Source organism: Gallinula chloropus (assembly GCF_964237585.1).
Source record: "Gallinula chloropus genome assembly, chromosome: 17".
NCBI lineage: Eukaryota > Metazoa > Chordata > Aves > Gruiformes > Rallidae > Gallinula > Gallinula chloropus.
Window position 1 is genome coordinate 14,117,368 of NC_140102.1, and position 23,019 is coordinate 14,140,386.

Here is a 23,019-nt window from a genome sequence, read left to right on the forward strand (position 1 = left end):
AGGGCTGGCGGGGCTGCAGCCGGAGCGGCCCGGCCCGGCCCGGCCCGGGGCGCCCAGCACGGCACTCGCCCCGGCAGTGACACCCCCCCCCAAGGACCCAGCCCCCACGGTGACACCCCGGCAGTGACACCCCCCAGCAGCGACCCCCTAAAGACCCAGCACCCACACTGGCACCCCCAGCAGTGACACCCCCACCAAGGACCCAGCCCCCACGGTGACACCCACGGCAGTGATCGCCCCCCGCCCCGGACCCAGCCCCCACACAGTGACACCCCCAGCAGTGAGGCAGTGACACCCTCCCAAATACCCAGCACCCACTCAGTGATGTCCTTGGCAGTGACACCCCCCCAGCAATGCCCCCCCCCCCAGCAGTGCTCCCCCCCACAAAGACCCCCCCCCGCAGTAGTGCCCCCCCCCAACAAAGACCCAGCACCCACTCAGTGACACCCCCAGCAGTAACCTCCCCAGCAGTGCTCCCCCCCACAAAGACCCCTCCAGCAGTGCCCCCCCCCGCAAAGACCCAGCACCCACTCAGTGATGTCCCTGGCAGTGACACCCCCCCAGCAATGCCCGCCCTCCCCCCCCCCAGCAGTGCTCCCCCCCACAAAGCCCCAGCACCCACTCAATGACACCCCCCAGCAGTGACCCCCCCGAGGACTCAGCCCCCACCGGTGACGCCGGCTCTGGCAGTCCCTACCGTGAGTCACTGCAGAAGACATCTGGCCAGCCCACCCCCACACCTCCCGAATTCGCCATCACTCCAGCCCCCCCAGTGCCCCCCTTCCTCCTGGCAGCAGGAGGGCCACACACCAAGGCGGTGGGGACAGGGGGACCTCACGCCCGCTTTGTGCCCCACTCCTTGGGGTGCGTGGGGATCCAGGGAGCATTGCCATGCTGGAGCCCCCCTGCTCTGGCTCAGGGGGGGAGTGCAATTCCCGTGGGGGTCTTTAGGGTACAGCCAGACACACACACACACCCCAACCCGGGCACAATTCCCTGTGCCACTCAGGTGTGACAGTAGCGACGCTCCCCCCTACACCCTCCACCGTGCTGAGGGCCCCGTGCCTCAGTTTCCCCAGGGGCTGGAGGAGCAAAGAGACCCTTCCCCACGCCGGTGGGCTCTGGGACGCGGTAGGACGCCCACGACGAGCTTCTCGTCCCTTGGGTTGGTGGGCAGGAGGCCAGTCCCCCCACCCAGCTCGCCCACCGCGTGACCCCCGCCCCCCCGGCTCGCCAGCTCCGACACTGGTGGGGAGCGAAGCGGCGAGAAAACCAGCCGAGAAGAGGGGGGACAAGGAAGGAGCGACAGCCAGGAGCGATCGGGGAGGAGGAGGGGGAGGAGTGAGGAGGAGGAGGAGGAGGAGGAGGAAGCGTGTGCCGGCAACCCTAGAGCGGCGCGGGGAATTCGGGGAGCCCCAGGGACGCCCATCGCAGCGCTCCCCTCCGCCCCCCATGGACTCCTAGGTGCCTGTCCCGAAGTTCAGCGGCATGGCCAAAACCACCTCCCTGCACTGCCGGGTGGTGGAGGGGAAGGACCTGCCCGCCAAGGACGTGTAAGTTGCGCCCCCCCCCTCCCCAATTCCCCCTGGCCCCCCCACCCTGGCGGGGAGGGCTGGGAGTGCGGGGTGCTCCGTTCTCCCTACAGTTTTGGGGGTCCCTGCTTGTACCCTTGCTTGCACCCTTTTGGCGGGGGGTGGGGGTGGGTGGGGTGGCTCTAGGGTTTGCACGGGACTCCCAGCCCCCTTGACCACCCAGCCCCCTGTGGTTTATGAGCCCCCCCAACCCCTTGCACATCCCCCCGGTGTCCACAGCAGGGTGGGCACAGGGTGTTCCCCCCCCTAGGCTGTGGGTCGCACTGGGGAAGAGCAGCCCCCTGCACTATCCCCCCCCCATAACCTGCTGGGCATACACACCTTCGGGGGGGGGAGGACAGGGAGCCCCCTCCCTGCTCCTGCCCCACGGATACGCCTCGGCAGAGCTGGCAGCTCCGGGCTCCTCCGGATGTGCCAGCCTGGCACCGCCGGCCGCTCCCAGAGCCAGGCAACCGGCAAGAGCTGCGGGCAGTGGAGCCTCCCTGCCTCAGTTTCCCCACCCGCTGGGGACAATGGCACCATGCTGGGTGCCCTGCTCGGGGTGTCCGGGCACAGTGGGGTGATCTGGACCCACTGGTAGTGGGGCAAGGTGCCTGGTGCCACTCCCAGCCCCCTGAACCCTGCATAGGGCCACCCTGGGGCTGCAGGGGGGGCTGTGGGGTGCCCCGCTCTCATCCAGGCTCTTGAGGGGGTGCATGGCCAGGCTTCGCCTGCCCATCCCTGCTGGAGCAGCCAGGCTGTGGGCTTTGCTCTGAGATGCCCCAGGATTAACAAAGCCATTTGTTAGCCAGGCAGGACCCCCCACCCCATCCCACAGCATGTGGCTGGGACAGAGGCTGGGGTCACCTCCCTGGGCCCCCCATCATCCCCTGCCTCTAGCAGCTGCAGGGCTCAGGCATTGGACACACTGCCCCGGGTCTGGCATCCCTCTGGCTGAAAATGAGTGGGGAGGGGTCTTTGGAGGGGAGCCCCAGATCCAGCCCTCGCCCCCCTGTGCCATCCTCCCCTGCGGAAGGGGTGAAGCCTTGGCAGGGTTCTGGGCCAGGCTGGTGTCACTGTGACACCCGGGCTTGCCACAGGAACTCAGGGCTCAGCCACTGACCAGAGACTGGTGCCCAGGAGTGGGGCACAGGCAGAGCGATGGCTCAGGGTGGCCTGTAGCGGGGTGCCCCAGCTCAGGGGGCGATAGGAAAAGGTGCTGTCCCCATACCTCTGTGTCAGCTGCAGGGCTCTGCTGAGACCCAACAACTCATCTCACCTGTCAGGGCTGGTCCTGCACTGGTGGGGTTTGAAGTGAAGTTTGGGCTGGGCTCCCTGAGCCCTCCCAGCAGCATCCCCACCCTAAGTGGGGTGCTGACCCCATGCACCCACATTCCCTGCCCAGGTCTGGCTCCAGCGATCCCTACTGCGTGGTCAAGGTGGACAATGAGGTGGTGGCCAGGTATGGGGGGGACACCGTTCCACCCTGGGGAGGGGGCATGTGGGGATGGGTGCTCTCCCCGGGGGTGCAGCTGCCTCTCCCATCACTGGCAGGACAGCCACGGTGTGGAAGAGCCTGAACCCTTTTTGGGGTGAGGAGTACACCCTGCGCCTGCCCCGCGGCTTCCACAGCCTCGCCGTTTACGTGCTGGATGAAGACATCATCGGGTAGGGGGATAAAAGGGGTAGGGGGAGTAAAGGGGGCACGGGTGGGCCCCGCTGCCCATGGGGTGCTCAGCACCCACCATGTCTCTCCCTCTCTCGCAGGCAGGACGATGTGATCGGCAAGGTCTCGCTCAGCCGCCAGCAGATCTCAGCCGAGCCGCGGGGTGAGTGGGGGGCACAGTGGGGCCCTGGGGGGGGGGCAGCGGGGCCCATCCTGGCACTGTAGGGTGCCCACCCTGTCCCCTTGGCAGGTGTTGACAGCTGGCTCAGCCTGGCACCCGTGGAGCCGGACAAGGAGGTGCAGGGTGAGATCCACCTGGAGCTGTGGGTCCCCGAGCAGGGACACCCACGGGTGCTGCGCTGCCGCCTCATCGAAGCCAGGTAAGGGGGAGACTGTGGGGCACAACAGGGGTGCTGCCACCCCCGGGGGCTGTATTTTTATCTGGGGGAGGGGGGTGTGAGCAATGTGGGGGGGAGGTGATAGGACAATGGTGGCACAACGCTCACTGTCCCCTCTCAGCACTGGGAAGGGCCCGTGCTGCATCCTGCTTGGGGATGCTGATGATGCCAACTCACACATCATGATGTCCCAGGGTCTCAGCAGGGAATGTGCTGCCTTGGATGCTGCCAGCTGCTGGGGGGGGAGGAATAAGGTTGGGGAGGGGAACATGGGGCAGAGTGAGGTGGCCCAGCAGGCCATGGGGTACCACAGGATGGTCCCCATCAGACCAGGTGGCTCTCTTGCCACAATTCTCCCTTTCAGCTTCAAAATGGGGGGAAACTGAGGCACACCCCAGGCTGCCCCTCTGCTCTGGGGTGTGAGCGTGCAAGCGTGTCTGCACACGTGTGCCTGCATGTGTGTGCACGGGTGCCCACGTGTGTGCCCACACACACAGCTGCCAGACAGCAGGATGCTGGTAAGGAGCAGGCAGCAGAGGCAGCATCCTGCTGCCATGGCAACCAAAGCGGGTACCAAGGCAACGGGATGGCCATAGGGACAGACAGGAGGGACAGCAGTGCCCCTCCAAAACAACCCCAATGTGATATTTGGCCCTCAGGGACCGGAGGACGGTGGGGTTTGGTGCAGGAGCACTGGGGATGGTCCCCACTCTTGCCAGCATCCCCCCAGCACCATGCTGGCTGTCCTGGGGTGCCTACTGTGCCTGTGCGAGCTGGGGAAATGGGGGATGCAGGGCTGTGGGGCCCTCCCTGCCTGCCACACCCCTGCTGACCCCCACCTCCCTGCAGAGACCTGGCCCCCCGGGACCTGTCAGGCACCTCAGACCCCTTTGCCCGGGTGTCGTGCTGCAGGCACACGCTGGAGACCTCCGTGAGTTGGGGTGCTGGATGCTGGGACCCAGCAGCTCGGGCACCTTGTCCCCTGTGGCCACCGGTCCCTGTCCCCAGCAGGTGATTAAGAAAACCCGTTTCCCGCACTGGGACGAGGTGCTGGAGTTTGAGCTGGCAGAGGGGGAGCCAGGGGAGGCTGTGCTGAGCGTGGAGGTGTGGGACTGGGACATCGTGGGCAAGAATGACTTCTTGGGACGGGTGAGGACCTCAGGATGTGCTGGCTCGGGCACCTCCACACTCCCTGTGCCTGGGGTCCAGGTCACAGTTCGGGACCCACAGGGATGGGGCAGGGGAGTGTTCATCCACAGAGCACTGCTGCACCCTGCCCTGTGCATCCTGGGCTCTCCCCAGAGGAGGGGTCCTTGAAAAAAATACATCATTTATATATTTATATATATATATATAAAGCACCTATCACCATATTGATAAAGGGGCACATGCAGCACAGGGTGCTGGCACAGGGTGCTGGCATGTGCCCCCACACAGACACACTTAGACCCCCGGCTCTCCAGGTCGAGTTCCCCCTGAACACCATCCACACAGACCCCACCAAGGGCTGGTTCCAGCTCCTACCCTTCCCCAGCACCACCGAGGACTGCGGGTGAGCACGGGCAGTACGCAGCCCCCCAAGGTGCCTGTGCCCAGGGCAGCACGGGGTGCCCCCCCCACTCCCCAATCCTGGCTGGGAAGGAGCTGGGGGGATGGAGTGTGGCAGGTACAGGATCCGGCCAAGCCCCTCCTGTGTCATTGCAGGGGGCAGCTGGGTGCCCTGCGGCTGGCGGTGCGGCTGGTGGAGGACAGGGTCCTGCCCTCCCCTTACTACCAGCCCCTCATCCAGCTCCTCACTGAGCCCATCCTCTGCCCGGGCCAGGTGAGTGCTGTGGGGTAGGGTGGGGGGATCCTTGGGCACCCCGGTGTGGGGGCTTTGCCGTGCCCACCCTGCCCTCCTCACAGCCCCCCACCAGCACAGCTCTGGCCATCCTGGAGGAGGTGACCTCGGGGGAGAGCCGGCAGGACGTGGCCACCAAGCTGGTGAAGATCTTCTTGGGGCAGGGGCTGGCTGTGCCCCTCCTGGACTATCTCATCACCCGTGAGCTGGCCAGGACCAGTACGTACCAGGGCACTGGGTGCCCAGGGTCCCTCCCAAGCCCTGAGTGATGCTACCCAGGGGGATAGTGAAAGGTGCCATGTGTCCATGGGGCTGGGCACACCAGGGACAGCTGGGGCACTGCCCCATGCCCACTTTGCCATGGGCTCTGCACTCTTCCAGCGGACCCCAACACCATCTTTCGCTCCAACTCACTGGCCTCCAAGTCCGTGGAGCAGTTTATGAAGGTGAGCATGGGATGGGGACACCGGCCAGGTCCCCGCTGTGCCCTCCCTGTGATGGGAGCAGAGCTGGGCTGTGTCCCAGTGTGGGGACAACAGTGGTGACTTCCCATCCCTTGCAAGGTGGTGGGGCTGCCCTACCTGCATGAGGTCCTGAAGCCTGTGGTGAACCGCATCTTTGAGGAGAAGAAGTACGTGGAGCTGGACCCCTGCAAGATGGACCTGAGCCGCAGCAGGCAAGCGAGGGGTCCAGCCCGGGGGGACGTGGTGCACCCAAAGCCACCCCCATCCTGGTGTCCCCCATAGGAAGAGGGTCTCCCGTTGCTGCTGAGCCCATGGGTGACCTCGGTGGCTTTTGGCCTGTTCCTGGGCATGGGGTGCCCCCTGAGCCGGGGGTGTCCCCGCAGGAGGATCTCCTTCAAGGGGTCGCTGTCGGAGGCATGGGTGCGTGAGAGCAGCCTGGAGCTGCTGAAGGGCTACCTGGGGGACATCGTCGATGCCATCGTGGGCTCGGTAGAGAAGTGTCCCCTGGTCATGAGGATGGCCTTCAAGCAGCTCCGCAGCCGGGTGGAGGAGCGGTTCCCCGCAGCACAGCACGAGGTGGGAGGACATGCAGTGTGGCTGGGACTAGAGGCCCACCAGCTCGTGGCTGGGACCACCACCCCGAGCGCTGGGCTCTTCCCCCTGGCCAGGAGGTGCGGTACTTCTCCATCAGTGGGTTTCTCTTCCTCCGCTTCTTCGCCCCCGCCGTCCTCACCCCGAAGCTCTTCAGCCTCCGGGAGCAGCACGCCGACCCCCGCACCGGCCGCACGCTCCTGCTGCTCGCCAAGGTGTGGGGAGCCCAGGGGGAAATGGGGAGCCCAGGGGGAGATGGGGAGCCCAGGGAGGCGCGGGGATCCCAGGGGGAGATGTGGAGCCCAGGGGCAATGGGGATCCCAGGGAGGCGTGGGGATCCCAGTGGGGGATGTGGAGCCCAGGGGTGGATGGGGAGCCCAGGGAGGGATGCGGATTCTTGGAGAGGGATGGGGATGCCGAGGAGGGATGGGGATCCCAGGGAGGGATGTATATTCTTGGGGAGGAATGAGGATGCCAAGGAGGGATGGGTAGCCCAGGGAGGGTTGGACACCCTTGGGAAAAGATGAAGACCCTGGAGAGACTTGGGGACCCCAAGGGAGATGACCTTGGGGAAGGACAGGGAAACTGAGAAGGAGTGGGAACCCTGGGGAGGGAGGGGTGTCTCAAAGAGGGATGGGGAGCCTGGGGAGGGATGCACAGACTCCAAAGGGGACCCCAGAAAGGACAGAGTCTTCAGAGAGGGATACAGACCCTGGGGAGGGATGGGGATGCCAGGTAGCAATGGAGGTGGTGTCTGGGTCCCATCACCCTCCCAGCTGCTCTGCTTTTCCACTTCCCCCTGCCCTGATTCCCAAGCTCCTAGGGCGCAGGGGAGCAGGCAGAGGGGGTTCCCCTTTGCAGCCTCCCCACACCATGGGGGTATGGCCTTTTCCACCCTGGTCAGGCACTGCAAAGCATCGGCAACCTGGGGCTGCAGCTGGGGCAGGGCAAGGAGCCGTGGATGGCCCCGCTGCACGCCGACCTGCTGCCCAGCGTCACCCGTGTCAAGGCCTTCCTGGACAGCCTGGTCACCCTGGAGAGCACCGAGGGTGGGTGAGCAGCACGCCAGGACCAGGGGGGATATAGGGGGCACCACTGGTGCCGGGTCTGGCCATGCCAGCACCCATCACAGAGGGGTGGCATCATCCCGGGAGCATCTCCAGGGAGGGGGACCACTCAGTGCCATGCGGATGCTGCCAGAATGGCTGGGGATGGGCATCCTTGGGTTGGGGTATGGGAGTGGCACTTGGGGTGACACTGCTGCCTCCTTGCCTGGCCATGCCATGGTGGCAGAGGGTGAGGGCACAGTGTCGCCGGTGCTTTTCCACCCCTCGGCCACCATCAAGGAGGGGTACCTGCACACCCGCGTGGCGGGGGGCTCTGCCCTGCTGCCCCGCTTCGCCTTCAAGAAGAGGTACTTCTGGCTCAGCAGCGAGGCCCTGACCTACTCCAAGTCCCCAGAGTGGCAGGTGAGTGCTGTCCCTGACCCCCACCCCACCCCAGGAGCCCGGGGGGTGACACGGGTGCAGCGAGTGGCTGTTTTAGGGTCCCCGGGTGCGCTGCTCTATCCCGGTGCCGTGGATGCGGGCGGTGGAGCTCGTGGACGAGGGCACCTTCCAGCACCCCCACGTCATGCAGATCGTGGCACAGGATGACAGTGGGCAGCTCCACACCACCTACATCCAGTGCAAGGTGGGTGCTGCCCCCCACCCCCTGCCCCAGGCACCCCAGGAACCACCTGCCCCAGCACCCTGGGAGCCCCTTCCCCAGCACCCCTGGGTTCCGTAGGGACAATGGGACTGGTCCCAGTCCCAAACCCAGCTGTACCCAGGCACCGGTTGTACTGGGAACATTGGAGTGCCCAGCCCTGGCTGTACTGGGAAAATTGGGGTATCCCACCCTGGCCATACTGGGTTCACTGGAGTACCAGCCCTGGTTGCGTTGGGATAAGATATCCACCCATGTTTGTGCTGGGATCACTGAGGTGCCCACCCTATTTGCACTGGGATCACTGGGATACCCTTGCTCATGAGATGCCACCTCCCCACCAGCTCCCACCTGGGCAGCTTTGCCATCGAACCATCACTCCCAGTCACCATCCCTGGTGCCCACCCTTGCCAGGGACCCTGTCAGCATCGCCCATGCCCACCTCCCCCCTCCTCCTACTCCTCCTCCTCCCCACCGGCTGTACCCGGCATAGGGTGCCCGTGGGTGCCCTGCTGGGTTCCAGCCCCGCTCTGTGTCCCTGCAGAGTGCCCAGGAGCTGTGGCAGTGGCTCTGGGCGATGCGTCAGGCCAGCAGCGCCAACGAGGCCATGCTGCCCACCTACCACCCGGGCACCTTCCGCGCCGGGCGCTGGACCTGCTGCCTGCACCCCGCCTGCGCCGGTAAGGCCGTCAGGCAGCCCAGGGTGGGGGCTCCCCTGGGCTGGGGGTCCCCCAACACCCCAACTTGTTGGCAGCGCCCGGGTGCAGCCAGACACACGGCACCGTGGCACTGGGCGAGTGGAGAGACCCCCTGGACCCCGCGGCTGCGGCACAGACCCTCTACGGGCACCTCCGGCGGGCAGGGGCTGAGCTGCGGTGAGGCTGGGGGGTGATGGGGGGGCGGCGTGCAGTGCGGGGGTCCCAGGGGACCCCGGTGCTGATGGGCAGGGTGGGAGCATGCCGAGGGTCCCTCTCTTGCAGGGCAGCTGAAGGTGCTGAAGCGTCTGAGCCCCCATGCCCAGGGCTGACAGGTATGGGCACCCTGCTGCCGGGGGGTGGTTTGGGGGTGATGGGGGTCTGCACCCTGGGGTGCTGCCTGGGCTGCCGGCACGACAGGCACAGCACACACACCCACATACACACTGACACCCCCACCCCCCCCCCCGGCACTCGGCTGGGTCCTCCAGCAGAGGACAGCAAATACACGGGGACACACAGACAGACAGACATGGGGACATGGACACACACAGGCAGGGGGACACACGGACACACAGACATGGACACAGGAACACGGGAACATGGACACACAGGGACACGGATAGATATGGACACATGGACATGGGGACACACAGATACGGACACACGGACACACATGGACAGACATGGACACACAGACACATGGACACGGGGACACAGACAGACACGGACACATGGACACGGACACACAAATGGATACGAGGACATATGGACACATGGACACACAGACACATGGACACAAACGGACATACGGACACACATGGACACACGGACATGGGGACACACATGGACACATGGACACGAGAACACATGGACACACATAGACAGACACATGGACAGACGTGGACACACAGACATGCATGGACACACGGACACACAGACACGGACACACGGACACGCACGGACACGCAGACGGATATAGACACACATGGACACACATGGACACACAGACACACATGGACACACGGGCACACGCCCTGACACACACTGGGGTGCTGCACTCACATCCCTGCACCCCTTACCAAACCCACCCACCCCCACCCACCGCAGTGCCTGTCTGTGTCCGGGGCAGGGGGGGCGCGAATGGGGGCCGGTGGGACCGGATTGGGAGGGGGTGGGAGCGGAACACGGCGGTATGGGGGTTTCCACGGGTGGGAACCGGGGGGTGGGGTGTCTCTGGGCGTGGGTGACGAGGGATGGGTACGGGGGCGGGGCGGGGGGAGGTGCGGGAGGGGGTTAGGAGGGATGCGGGTGCTGACCCTGACCTTGCCGGGGGGGCGCAGGGAGCCCCTTGGAGGAACGGCTGCGGGCGGTGCTGCGGGACCTGGACACCGCTCACGACGCCTTCGCCCACCGGGACGGTACCCCGGGGCCGCCCCCCCCCAACGGCAGATGAAGGGCGGCGGGTGGGACTACAGCTCCCAGCATGCCGGGGGGGGTGGGAGGGGGTGGGGGGTCGCGTGAGGCATGCTGGGAGTTGTAGTCCTTACCCCTCCCGTGTGTGTGCGGGACCCATCCAGCATCCACGGGGGGTACCCCAAAGAGCCACCCCCCCCCTCCTCCAGCATCCCAGCATCCCCGCATGGATAGACCCTCCCTCCTTCAGTGACACCCACCGGGGATAGGATCCCCCCCTCGCCAGCACCCCACTGTGATGCCCCCATTCCTCCAGCACCCCATGGATGGGGGGGGGGGGGAGGGGGCACACACACACACGGGGACACGGGTGGGGACACTGTGTATTGTGTAACACGGAGATGTACACATGGCACTGGCTGGACGCAGCTCCGTGGGGGTGACACGGGTAACGGGGGAGCGGGGGGAACCGGGACTGGGAAGGGGCAAAGGAGGGAGGCTGGGGTGGGTGACACAGGGACACATGGCAGGGTGACATTGGGTGACCCCGGGATGGGAGACGAGCCCGTTTGGTAGGGCTGCGGCGTCGGCAGCGAAGCGTGGCACAAGTGGGGACGCGCGGCCGAAGAGGGGGCGGTGGGGAGCCCCCTCACCCTTGCCTCAGTCCTTCAGGGCGGTGGGGAGCCCCTCACCCTTGCCTCAGTCCTTCAGGGTGGCCTCAGAGATGCCCTGGGCCAGCAGCTCGGCCAGGACGTTGTCCAGGTAGTTGGGGTCGGGGTATCCGTGACCCGTCAGGTTGGAGCCAAACTCGGTCTTGTGGTGGATCTCGTTCCACACCACCGTGTCCGACTCCCCCGTGGTGTTGGAGGTGCCGATGGTGAAGATGAGCCGCCGGTCCCAGGCCACGATCAGCAGCTTCAGCACCTGCAGCCAGGCGGTGTGGCCATTGCTCGCCCCGCCGGCACACACAGCCCACACCCCCCCCCCCCACCCCCCCCAGCACCCGGGGTGTGGGATTCAGCCCGGCCCAGACACCCCATGGAGCACATGGAGACACCCTTCCCTGTGGCATGCCACAGCCCCACCCCAGCACTGCTGCACCCTTACCTTTCCCCTCCCCTTCCCCTTCCCCTTCCCCTTCTCCTTCCCTTTCCCCTTCCCATTTCCATTCCCCTTTCCCCTTCCCATTTCCATTCCCCTTTCTCTTCCTTCCCACATCCCCTTTCCTTCCCCTTCCCCTTCCCCTTCCCCTTCCCCTTCCCCTTCCCCTTCCCCTTCCCCTTCCCCTTCCCTTTCTCCTTCCCTTTCCCCTTCCCATTTCCATTCCCCTTTCTCTTCCTTCGCACATCCCCTTTCCTTCCCCTTCTCTTTCCCCTTTCCCATTTCCCTTCCCCTTCCCCTTCCCTTCCCCTTCCCATTTCCCTTCTCCTTTCCCTTCTCCTTTCCCTTTCCTCTTCCCCTTCCCCTTTCCCCTTCCCCTTCCCCTTCCCCTTCCCCTTCCCCTTCCCCTTCCCCTTCCCCTTCCCCTTCCCCTTCCCCTTCCCCTTCCCCTTCCCCTTCCCCTTCCCCTTCCCCTTCCCCTTTCCTTCCCACCTCCTCTTCCCCTTCCCCTTCCCCTCCCTATCCCAATCCCACCACCCCATCCCACCCCCCGCTCACCTTCCTGCCCTTCTCATTGTCGGGCAGGTAGCAGTGCCGCGGGAAGCCGCGTGCCGTGAACTTCTTCCCGGGGTTGGGATGCTCCGGGCCCTGGGAGGAGGAGGAGGAGGAGGAGTGGGAGGGGGGGCAATAGGGTGAGCAGCTGGCAGAGGGGGACACCCCCAGCCTGGCAGGGGTGCCGGGGGCAGCGGGCACAGGTACCTCACCTGGATGCCGGTGGGGATGTCATAGACGATCCGGATGGTTTTGGAGTCGGTGTAGCCAGGGAGGGAGTGGGGGATGAGGTGGAACTCCATCTTCCCGGGGGGCTGCGTGCCCGTCTTCTCCCCGTAGATGGCCTTACAGGTGGGGCACTGCAGGCTGCCGTCCTGCGTCCGGGCCGGCATCAGGGACAGCCCCCACCCCACAGCCCCCACCCACAGGCACTGGTGGCCGTGGGGAGGGTTCCCCAATCCACACCCCCCCAAGAGTGGCCCCTGGCTCACCTTGTTGCCGTTGTTGTACATGGCCAGGAGGCAGAGGAGGTGGTACATGTGCCCACACCTGCCCAGCTTGCCCACCAGCTCTGGCCTGATGCCCCTGGGGCTGAGGACGCCCTCGTAGCCGGAGGAGGTCACCAGCCGCTCCATGCAGATGGTGCAATCCTGCCAGAAGCCAGCACCCATGTGGGATGGGGACCTCACCCCGGCTCCCTGCTCCCCATGAGTGGCTGCCCGTCCCCATGCCCAACTCCTGGTGGTCCCATGGGCTGAGCTGCAGTGCCCAGGGACACCCACTCACCTCATCTGGGGGGTTCTTCACCTTCTGGATGTAGCGGCGCACCACGTCCTCGGGGGTTTTGCCTGCCACGGGCAGAGGGAGGGGTGCTGTCAGAGCCTGAGGAGCTGTGGGCATCACCCCAAAAGCCCCGGGCAAACCCTTTGGGGGCAGCAGCAGCGCCCGTGCCTCAGTTTCCCCTCTGGCAGGGGCTGGCACAGCTGAGGGCACTTGGGGGCAGCAGCAGCTCTTACTCTTCTTGAGGTGCTTCTTTTTTGTTTTCCTGCAGATGCCATTGACCCCGGGCACGGGTTTGATGTCACTCTTGCTGACGGGCGGCGGGTGCAGGATGGGTTTGGGGGCGCGGGTCAGGCAGACGGGCAGCCCAGCAGCGCACATGAGGATGCCTGTCATCCCTGTGGCAGGGAAGATGTGCTGTCCATCTGTCCATCCAGCCTTCCCACTGCCTGGCTGTGTCCCAGCCCCGTGCCCCCAGCCCCACGATGTCACCCTGCGGTGACACCCGGCTGGTGGCAGGACCCCCCCTTACCTGCGAGGGCAGGATGGACAGGGCCAGTGCTGTTCAGGTTCTTGACTGGGAGGGCTGGCACCCTGCAGGGAGATGGGAGGGGAAGGGGCTCAGCCAGGCTGGCATAGCCAGCACCCACCCATGGCACATCCCTGGGGTGTCCCTCTGCCAGCCCTGGGGGGTTGCTGTCCCACCTCACGGGGGTCACCCGGTGCCACGTGTCAATTCCTGGCATCTCTGGGGACATCACCTCCTCCTTTACCTGGAGTGGTGCCTCAGCGGGATGTCCCCATGGTGATGTCCTGTGTCCCACATCCCGCCATGGGGACCACTCCTCCCCGTCAGCTCACCCATGCCCCTTAGCCATCCCCTCCCCGCACCCTCACCCACTCTGGGCTGCCAGCACCAAGCCCCCCAGGGTGAAAGCACGGTGCTTCCCCACCTGTTATTCCCCCTGCCCCATGGCCCCTCTGATGGGTGGGTGCACCCGTGTGTGCACCCATGGCTGGGCATGCAGCCGGGTGTGCGCAGTGCCGGGTGAGCACCCACGCGTGCAAGGCTGGGTGTGCAGCTGGCAAAGGAGGAGCACGTGCAGGCAGGTCTGGGTGGGAGCTGGGGGCTTGTGCCCAGGTGTGCGCAGGTGTGGATGTGGCTGTGCCCAGCGGTGGTGGGGACGGAGGGAAGGATGGACAGAGGGATGGATGGGGTGGGGGAGTGAGTGGAGAGAGGAACGGATGGGGCAGGGGGGTGAGTGGAGAGAGGAATGGAGGGAGGGAGAAATGTGTGAGTGGGTGGATGGATGGGTGGATGCATGGATGCATGGATGTATGGACAGATGGATGGATGGACAGACACAGACAGAAGGACGGACGGAATGGAGCACCCACTGAGATGAAGAGCAAGTCAGAAAGCCCAGCTGAGGAGCCCTGCATGGTGCCCAAGTGCTCTCCCTGCTAGCTCAGCATCCTGGACAGCAGCCCTTGCCAGCAGTGTCACCCCCCTCCCAAACCCAGGAAGCTCCCCACTCACTCAGCCATCACAGTGGTGAGTTCAGCAGTGCTCAGCCCCAGAGAGATGGGACTGCAGGTATTTCCCATCCCGTTCCCAAAGCCACCCTTACCCACACCAAGGCCAGGGAGGGCAGTGGGGGTGGTCCTGGCTCAGCCCTCCCCCAGGGTCTTCCTGTCCCTTTCCTACCTGTCCATGGGGATGCGCGGGATGGGACCCGCGTGCCGGTAGGGGATGGGGACAGCGATGGGGACAGGGAGTGCCTGGCCCAGTGCCCGGCACACGGAAGCGAAAGCAGCACGTCAGCAGGGGAAGGAAACACCAGGACCTGCCCGCGGCTCGGTGAACCTGCCCACGCCCCCAGCACCCCCTCCCAGCCCCAGCTGGGACCCCTCTGCCTCCCCTTGTGGCCCCCAGTCTGGGACTGGATCCTGCTGTCGCAGCAGGCAGATGGGATGGGAGCCAGCTTCGCCCTGGTCCCTGGGGCTGGCCAGCTGCAGCCCTGGGTGCTCAGCCCCCTCGGGGAGGGTGGTGTCTGGCCAGACACCCTGGGTCCGGATCCGGGCTGGTTTCCAGCCCAGCAAGCAGCACCAGGGCTGCCAGCGGTGCCATCGCAGCCAGCTTGCCAGGCCAGGCTCCGGGCCATGGCCATTCCCACCCACCCCCTCAGCCCGGTGTGGAGACTCCTGAGGGGAGACAGGCCTGGCCCACCATGGGGCATCGCCATGGGGCTTGGGTGTGAGGACAGGGACACCCACTGGAACACCCCACTGCGGGTCTGCTCACCACCTCCATCCCCTCAGCCAGTTATTCCCATCCATGGAGGATACACCGAGGCTGGTAGTCGGGCCCCGAGCCATACAGCACAGTGCATGGGTCACTGCAGCCCCTCTGCAGGGACAGAGATCCAGGGGACCACCCAGGATGAGACGGGTGCTGGGGCTGTGCCACCATGTCCCCGGGGTGGGCTGTGGGGCTGGAGACAGTGCCAGAAGGGCCAGGGCTGCGTGTGTGAGGGATGAGGCATCTCCATCTCTCCTTTCCCCCTGTGCACATCCCTGTGCCCACCTCACCCAGCATCCCCACCACCACAGTGACACCACAGCCCAGGCTGCCCTCCCCCAGCCCGCTTACCCCGGGGGAACAGCCGCACGGGCGCCCAGTCCAGCCCCCCGCTGTGTCCCGGGCCGGTTGAGGTTGTTGAGCCCAGGCAGCGGTGCCCCGCTGGGGATGCTCTGGCTGGGGGCAAACGCCCCACTGGGGACCCTCAGCCCCTCGCCCTTGGCTGTGCCACCTGTCCCCGTTGCTGTCCCTGTCCCAGCTGGCCACAGAGCTCCCCCGGCGAAGGTGCTGCTCTGCCGGACAGTGCCCGGGTAGAGCTTGCGGCGCTGAGAAGCCAGGATGGCGTTGGAGGCGGCACGAGTGCTGTTGACCAGCAGACACTGTGGGCAGGAGCAGGGTGTCCCCGTGCTGGTCCCCACCGGCCACGACTGCGACTTGGGGATGGAGCCCATGGTGAGGGGGTACGCCAAATCCATGCGGCGCCGGAGCCGGCGCTTGCGTTGGGTTTGCCGGTTCATTTGGGACATGCTGCTGAAGTAGATGAGGTAGCAGAAGCCCAGGGAGGAGAGGTCCAGCCAGGGGTGCTGCTTCTCATAGGCATTCTGGATGGTGATGCAGATGTCCATGTCGTAGGGCGTCCAGGAGTTGTTGTCGTTCTCCCACTCCCACACGATGCCCTTCCCCGGGGCCGAGGACGGGTCGTAGAAGTTCCTCCGTACAGGGCGCATGGTTCCTGGGGAGACAGCCAGGATGAGCACCCACAGGGCTCCAGCACCCCAGGGTGTGGGTGTGGAGACCCACACCCTCATGTGTGTGTGCATGCCCAGCCCGGCACCCCACAGGGACAGGGATGCAGAGGCACTTTGAGGTGCAAGCAGCTGCTCTCACTCCCTGCAGAGCACCCCAGGGTGCAGAAGGGGTGACAGGCACTGTGCCCCAGCCGCCAGCACCGGCCTCCCCGCCGCCTTGCAGCAGCAGCAGCCGCGGCGTGCGATGGATCGATGTGCGTGTCTGCAGGGCTACACCTCCCCGGGGACTCGTGAGGTTCAACAATCCTCCGTAGCGGCGGCCGCGGCGGTTTGGCTGCCAGCCGGGCTGCCGGCTGTCAGGATGCCGGCTGCAGCCACCGCGGGAAGGGAGATGCCGCTCAGCCCCCAGCGCCTTTTTCCATCCCTCTGGTCCAGGCCCATCCATGCCCTGCCCAGCCGAGGTCCCTTTGGCATCCTGGGGGCTGGGGGAGCTTTTCTGGGCTGGGGGGTTTCCCGACAGCTGCCACAGCTGCAGCTGGCGCTGACAGCCACAGCAGCGAAGCATCACTCCCTGCACACAGCCAAATACTGGCCCCTCACTGCTCATTTCACCCAGTGTATCCTGCGGATGCCCCTGGAGCTCTGCAGGGGGGGAGGCACCGCAGCTCCCTCCCTGAGCTGCAGCCCCGGCAGTGCCCCCGCAGTTAATGCCTTTCTATCCCCTTGCCAGCATCGCTTGCCCAGCCCGATTAACGGCGCTAATAACGGTCATTAATCACAGGCCGCGGCAGGCAGCAGAGCCTGGCCCCAGCTGCGGGCCCGTGCTGAGGCAGCTCCACTGGCGGCCCCGCGGGAGGGAGGCTGAGCGGCTGCTCGTCCCGCTCCAGCACACACAGAGAGCCGCTCGTCCCCCCTGCTCGCTCCTGCCCTCACCCCAAATCCCACCGCCCGCTCACATTCCCAACCCGCTCATGCCCAGGCCCCACATCCCGCTTGTGGTCACATACATGGCTTCCTCCCCATGTTCGTGTCCCCCAGCCTGCTGCCCGCTCCTGCTCACACCCCACTCACATCCACATCCCATTCCCAATGGTCCTTGCATCTCCATCCACATCCCACTGACTTGTGCATCCACATCCTGCATCCCACCAACCCATGCATCTCCATCCACATCCCACCAACCTGTGCATCCACATCCTGCCTCCCACCGACCCGTGCATCTCCATCCCGCATCCCACCGACCCGTGCATCTCCATCCCACATCCCACCGACCCATGCATCTCCAGCCCACATCCCACTGCCCTCTCACATCCACATCCCGCATCCTGCTGCCACTGAGCAGGGGGGAATGACGGGGGGACACCCCCCAGCCTGTGCACATGGGCACACACAGCTCCATGTCCCCAAGGGCCACTCACAGCCCCACAGCCCCTGCCCCTCCACTAGCCGTGCTGGAGCTGCAGGGCCGTGCCAGTGTCCCCAGGGCTGCAGGGAGGGGACGTGTGTCCCCACTGCTCAGAACGGGGTCACCTCATTTCACATCATCACTGTTTTGGCTTGAGCTTCTCTCCCCCCCACCCCAGGCCAAGCTCCCCCACCCACCCCTAGCCTCCTGCCCACCTTCCCTGTGTCCCCACACCACAGTGGGTGCCAGGAGCACCCTCAGCACTGGGGATCCTCGTGTCCCCAAGCACCACAGGACCCCAGAGGCCATCCCTAGGCTGTCTCCAGGCCACAGCCAAGGGCAGAGCTGATGGATGGAGGGAGATGCAGGGATGGGGCACATGGAGATGACAATGCCGAGGGGATGGAGCCAAAGAGATGGCCACATCCCCTCCTGTGACACCCCTGGGGACGGTGAGGCCCCTTTCTCAGCATCCCTGTCCCCAAGCCCTGCTGGCACAGGGACTGCGGTACCCAGGGACATCCCAGGAAGAGCGATTTGGCTCCTGGCAGGGAGCACCCATGACCACAGGACGCGATGCCAGCTGCCTGCTGCCAGGGGATGGGTGCTGGCCAAAGCTGGCAGGAGCTGGCACGGGGTCAGCCAGCGTGACCTGGTGGCACCCACAGCCGCACTGACTCAGGGCCACAGGTGCCAAGTTGCCCCTTGCCAAGCCAGTGACCAGCCGGAGACCGATTTGGAGCTGCCACAGGGCAGCAGGTCCCTGGCTTGGTCTCCATTTCATCCCCAGCCCATCACCACAGCCACACTCAGGGTCATTCCCCATCGCCGGTGACTGGGAATGGCAGCATGCATGGGTGGCTGGGCAGGAAGGGCACGGCAGTGGGGACCCTGCTCTGGGTTGGTCCCTGTGTGTCCCCAGGCAGGTTGGGGTTGGGGGGAGGAGGGGAGCAGGTCCTCTGCCTGCCCTGGGGTTGACCCTGCCCACACAGCCCCGTGCTTCCCGGCAGGCAGCGATGCAGGGATGGCCAGGAAAGCACCCGAACCGCGAGTCCCCTGCGGCACAGCCGGCACGTGCCGATTTAATGGGTCACACTGCGACGAGGACACATTTAATGGGGTCTGGGCTCGGTGCCGGCATGGGACCGGCTTTGATTTCCCCCGAGGACGTGTGGCCTGGATGTGCGCTGCAGCTGCGTGGCTGCAGCCAGCCCAGTGCTCACCACAGCTCCAAGTGCCCAAACTGGTGCCTCCCCCATTCCTCAGGGACCCCAAATGGAGCAGCTTTGTGGGGCAGATGAGCAGGGTGACCACTGTGACAGTGTGACACCCCACACCCCCCCCCCCAGTGCCCCAGGGGGGGTGATAGGGGATGGAGGGACCTGGGACATGTCACTCTGAGTTAGGGGTCCGATGTGCATGGGGAGGGAGAGCAGAAAGGCCAGGAGGAGCTTTTGGGGTCCACAGGGGGAACAGAGCCCAGGGGGATGACAGGAGGGGAGAAGGAACAGGGGGGGCAGATGGACGGACAGGAGTGTGTGTGCAGTGGGACAGATGGACGGGCAGATGGATGGATGGATGGATGGATGGATGGATGGATGGATGGATGGATGGATGGATGGATGGATGAAGTGACAGACCAGTAGGGATACACTAGGAGAGAAGGAATGACAGACAAAGAGATATGCAGTGAGATAGGTGCATGGATAAACAGACAGATGGACAGATGGATGAATGGAACACCAGCCAGATAAATAGACACACCCTGGGGTGGATGGAAGGACAGATGGATGGATGGATGGATGGATGGATGGATGGATGGATGGATGGATGGACGGACGGACGGACGGACGTATGGACGGATGGTCCCAGCTCAGTGCCAGCCCCTTACCCGTGTCCTGCCGGAACTGGTGCATGGACTGGAGGTCGATGACGTAGGGCGCCAGCTGGACGTCGACCTGGCCCAGCACCACGCTGCCACGGGCATCCTCCTTCAGCACGTTCTCGATGTGGTGGCAGACGGCAGCCGAGTAGGGCCGCCAGCGCCCGTGCTCATTCAGCCACTCCCACACCACCACTCGGGCCAGGTTTTGGGGGGGGAAGCCCAGGCCACCGGAGGCCAGCATGGCCCCCGAGCCCTGCCGCGCCATGCCGGGGGTGCGGTGGCTCAGCCCCGTGCCATACCCCAGCACTGGGACACAGGGCTCACCAGGAGCCCCTCCGAATCCTCCTCCCAGCTCCTGCTGGCTGCGGGCTCCAGAGCTCAGTGGAGCAAAGGCTGCGGGGCTCTGCAGAGACAGGCACTGCCAGCCAGGTCCCCAAGGTCCCCAGGCTGCCCAGTCCCGCTCCCCTGGGGCTGCTGCGCTGGGCTGGGGCCATCCATCACCCGGCACGTCTTCTTCAGCCCTTCCTCCTCCCTGCAGCACTGGCTGGGCTCAGGCTCCAAAAAAGCCACAGCGGGCCCCCCCCCTCGGGCTGTGTTGTCTCGAGGGTGGCCGGTGGTTGCAGACAATGTTGGGGACCCAAAACCGCTGTCCACAAGACACCCCTCCTCTTCCTTGGCGTGTCCTGCTGCTCCGCTCTGTCCTCAGTGGCTCCACAGCTCTTCCTGCTGCCCAGCACGTCACCAGTGGCAAGAGAGGGGGGGTGTCACCTGCAAAACAGGGCCGTGATTCTGGTCACCCCGGGTGTCACCCGGGCGAGTAGCGGCTGGGGGGCTGTCCCCAGCACCCCCCATCACCCCCACGGAGCTGGCGGGCAGTGAGGCCACTGTGCCCTCGGCCCTGGCAGCGTGGGCTGCCTGCCAGCCCCGGATGGCTGCTGGCCTCCAACATGACAGTGGCAACGGGGGGACTGGGGGGGACACAGGAAATCCTGCTCACACCCTCGGGGGTGGTGGGGGGGCTCTGTAAGGCTGGGGAGACCCCTCGCTCCCTGCCCAGGCAGTCTGGGTGCGGGGGGAGCCTGCGGCCCCCCGAGCCCGCTCCAGCTGCCGCTGATTTATGATCTGCACTGCAGGCATCGGGCTGGGGGTGATCCCGGGCTGCCCTCCCCGGCCCCCTGCTCCCCCATCCAGCCCCTCGCCCACCTACAGAGGTCCCCAACCCCATGGGTGGTGAGAGGGGGGCTGCTGCACAGCCGCCGTAGACAAACAACCGCGCGGACACAGCCAGGCACACAGACACACTGACACAGAGACGCACGCACAGGCACAGCGCTGGCACACACACAGCCGCTGACACAGACAGCGGGGCTGAGACAGAGGGACAGACAGACACGGGGACCCACGGCAGTACAACTACCCCCCATACACCCCCCCCCCCAGGGATGCACACGCGAGTACGGCCACACGCTCAGCCCCACACCACTACACGCGTGTGCACCCTGACGTTCACCCAGCACCCGCCGTGACCCCAAACACCACCGGAGCTGGAGGGACCCTCACCCCAACCTGAGGTCCCCCACGGTACCGGGCTGCGGGGAGAAACCCCGGTGCCAGCCCCCCCCGCTCCTACCCCGGGGCCCGGCTGCTCTGGGAAGGGGTGGCCAGGCCAGGCCCGGCCCCCGGTGCACGGTGCCCCCGGTGCGCAGCAGCCCCCAGCCCCCGGTACACGGTCGCCCCGGCGCCCGGCAGCCCCCAGCACTCCCGAGGCGCGGCAGCCCCCGGAGCACGGTTCCCCCCCTCCGGTGCACGGCGACCCCCGGCTCCCCCCCGCGCTGCACGGTCTGTCCGCCGTCCTCCCCTCCGCCCCCCCGCCCGGTGCACGGTCCCACCGCCCCCTCCCCGGCGCCGGTACCCCCCGCCTCGCCATGGCCGCCGCCGCCGCCCGGCATCGCCCGCTCCCCGCTCCCCGCGCCGCTACCTCCGGCAGCCGCAGCCGCAGCGGGACCCGCAGCCGCACCGAGAGCGGCGGCGGCGGGCTCGGGGCCGGGCGGCGGCAGCGCTCCGCCAGCGCCAGGCAGCCACGGGCACCGGCGGCGGCGCGCACGGCCGCGCGGGCACCCGCACCGGGCACCCGCACCGGGACCGGGCACCCGCACCGGGGACACGCGGCGGGACCGGGCATCTGCACGGCGGGCATACATCGGCACCGGGAACGCGGGCTAGGGATGCGCATGGGGGGGATCCGGTACCGACACGGGGCATAGGCACCGGCACCGGGCACAGGCACCGGGACCGGGCATCTGCACCGGAGACACGCGCGGAGGACTGGGCATCCGCACCGGGCTCATGTAGGGGACTGGGAATACGCACCAGGGATCTGTACTGGGAATGGGCACCCACACCGGGGACGTGCACCGGGGATCAGACATCTTCACTGGGGACCCGTACTGGGACCAGGCATCCACAGCACGGGTGACTGGGGACACACACGTGTGACACACAGGGCACCAGGCATCCGCACCAGGGCTGGCACCCACAGCAGGACACACACTGGGGCCAGGCACCCACTCTGGGGATGGGCACAGGGCACTGGGCACCCACACCAGGGACATGCATTGGGAACCCACACAGGGAATGGGCACCCGCAGCCAGCACCCACACCAGGACCCCTCACTGCCATGGGCACCCACCTGGGACCCAGTGCACCAACCACCCAGTGTGGGCCCAGGCACAAGGCTATCACCCTCACCCACACCGGGGACCCCCACCCACGCCGAGTGCTCAGGACCCACACCAGGAACCTGCACCCAGTGTAGGACCAGGCAGCAGCACCCGCAGGTGACCCAACCCTGGGCAGGGGCACACAGGGGTGTCAGAGGGACGAGCACATGTGTGCTCACACACACACACACACACGTGGGGTGCAATGGGGTGTCCCCATGGGGGCCTGACCCCCAGCTTGACCAGCCTGGCTGAAGGGACTTTGTCTCTTTTAGGGCATGTGTTTCCTATAGCCCTGTGGGGAAACTGAGGCACGGGAGCTGGCGGGAGGCCCTGAGCCACAGGGACACACCAGTGTCACCCCCATCAACACCTGCCTTGGCCCAAGGGCTCTCGTGACTCTGCTGAGGGACAGATTTGGGGACAGATCTGAGGACAGAGGAGCTGTCGCTTTGTCTGTGCTCATGGAGGGATAGGTCTGGGGACAGAGGGTTTCTTGCCCTGTCCATACCCACGGAGAGGGCTGATATGGGGACAGGGGTGCTGCCACTTTGGCCACGCCCGTGGAGGACAGATCCGGGGGCAGAGAGGGTGTTCCTCCCGTCTTTTGTCCGTCCATCCCCTTCCCGCCGCCGGGAAGGGGACACTCATGGGCAGGGGGGTGTCGGGGCAGGACCGCCGGGGGTCGGGGCCGGCCCCGGGGGACCCCGGGGTCGAGCAGCGGTGGCCGTGGTGGCCTCGCAGTGCCACCTGGTGGCCTCGGCCCCGCGGCGTGACCGCCCGGGGTGGAATCGCAGGGGGGGTCCCGACCGAGTGGGGCCCCGAGCCCTTGGGGCCGGGCAGGGACTGAGCGGGGCCGAGCACGGGGACATCCACCTGCCGCATTCCCGCAGTGGG

The 23,019-nt window shown here is 66.2% G+C and overlaps 2 protein-coding genes across 2 annotated transcripts; one reads left to right on the forward strand and one right to left on the reverse strand.

Moving 5' to 3' along the window:
* Positions 1-1,488: 1,488 nt before the first annotated feature.
* Positions 1,489-10,388, forward strand: RASAL1 (RAS protein activator like 1; the record flags this gene model as incomplete). The annotated part of the gene is made up of 21 exons (XM_084272071.1): positions 1,489-1,553; positions 2,977-3,033; positions 3,126-3,239; positions 3,339-3,400; positions 3,488-3,617; positions 4,485-4,566; positions 4,647-4,784; positions 5,099-5,187; positions 5,340-5,457; positions 5,541-5,694; positions 5,857-5,921; positions 6,039-6,151; positions 6,323-6,515; positions 6,608-6,745; positions 7,435-7,579; positions 7,824-7,999; positions 8,085-8,222; positions 8,396-8,403; positions 8,761-8,917; positions 8,992-9,112; positions 10,276-10,388. The coding sequence occupies 21 exons, from the start codon at positions 1,489-1,491 to the stop codon at positions 10,386-10,388; spliced, it is 2,376 nt and encodes a 791-aa protein (XP_084128197.1).
* Positions 10,389-11,047: 659 nt separating this feature from the next.
* Positions 11,048-19,666, reverse strand: DTX1 (deltex E3 ubiquitin ligase 1; the record flags this gene model as incomplete). The annotated part of the gene is made up of 9 exons (XM_084272035.1): positions 11,048-11,272; positions 12,008-12,097; positions 12,214-12,375; positions 12,493-12,651; positions 12,788-12,849; positions 13,018-13,179; positions 13,314-13,375; positions 15,435-16,095; positions 19,408-19,666. 9 exons carry the CDS (start codon positions 19,664-19,666, stop codon positions 11,048-11,050), a joined length of 1,842 nt encoding a protein of 613 aa, XP_084128161.1.
* Between the last annotated feature and the right edge of the window lie 3,353 nt (positions 19,667-23,019).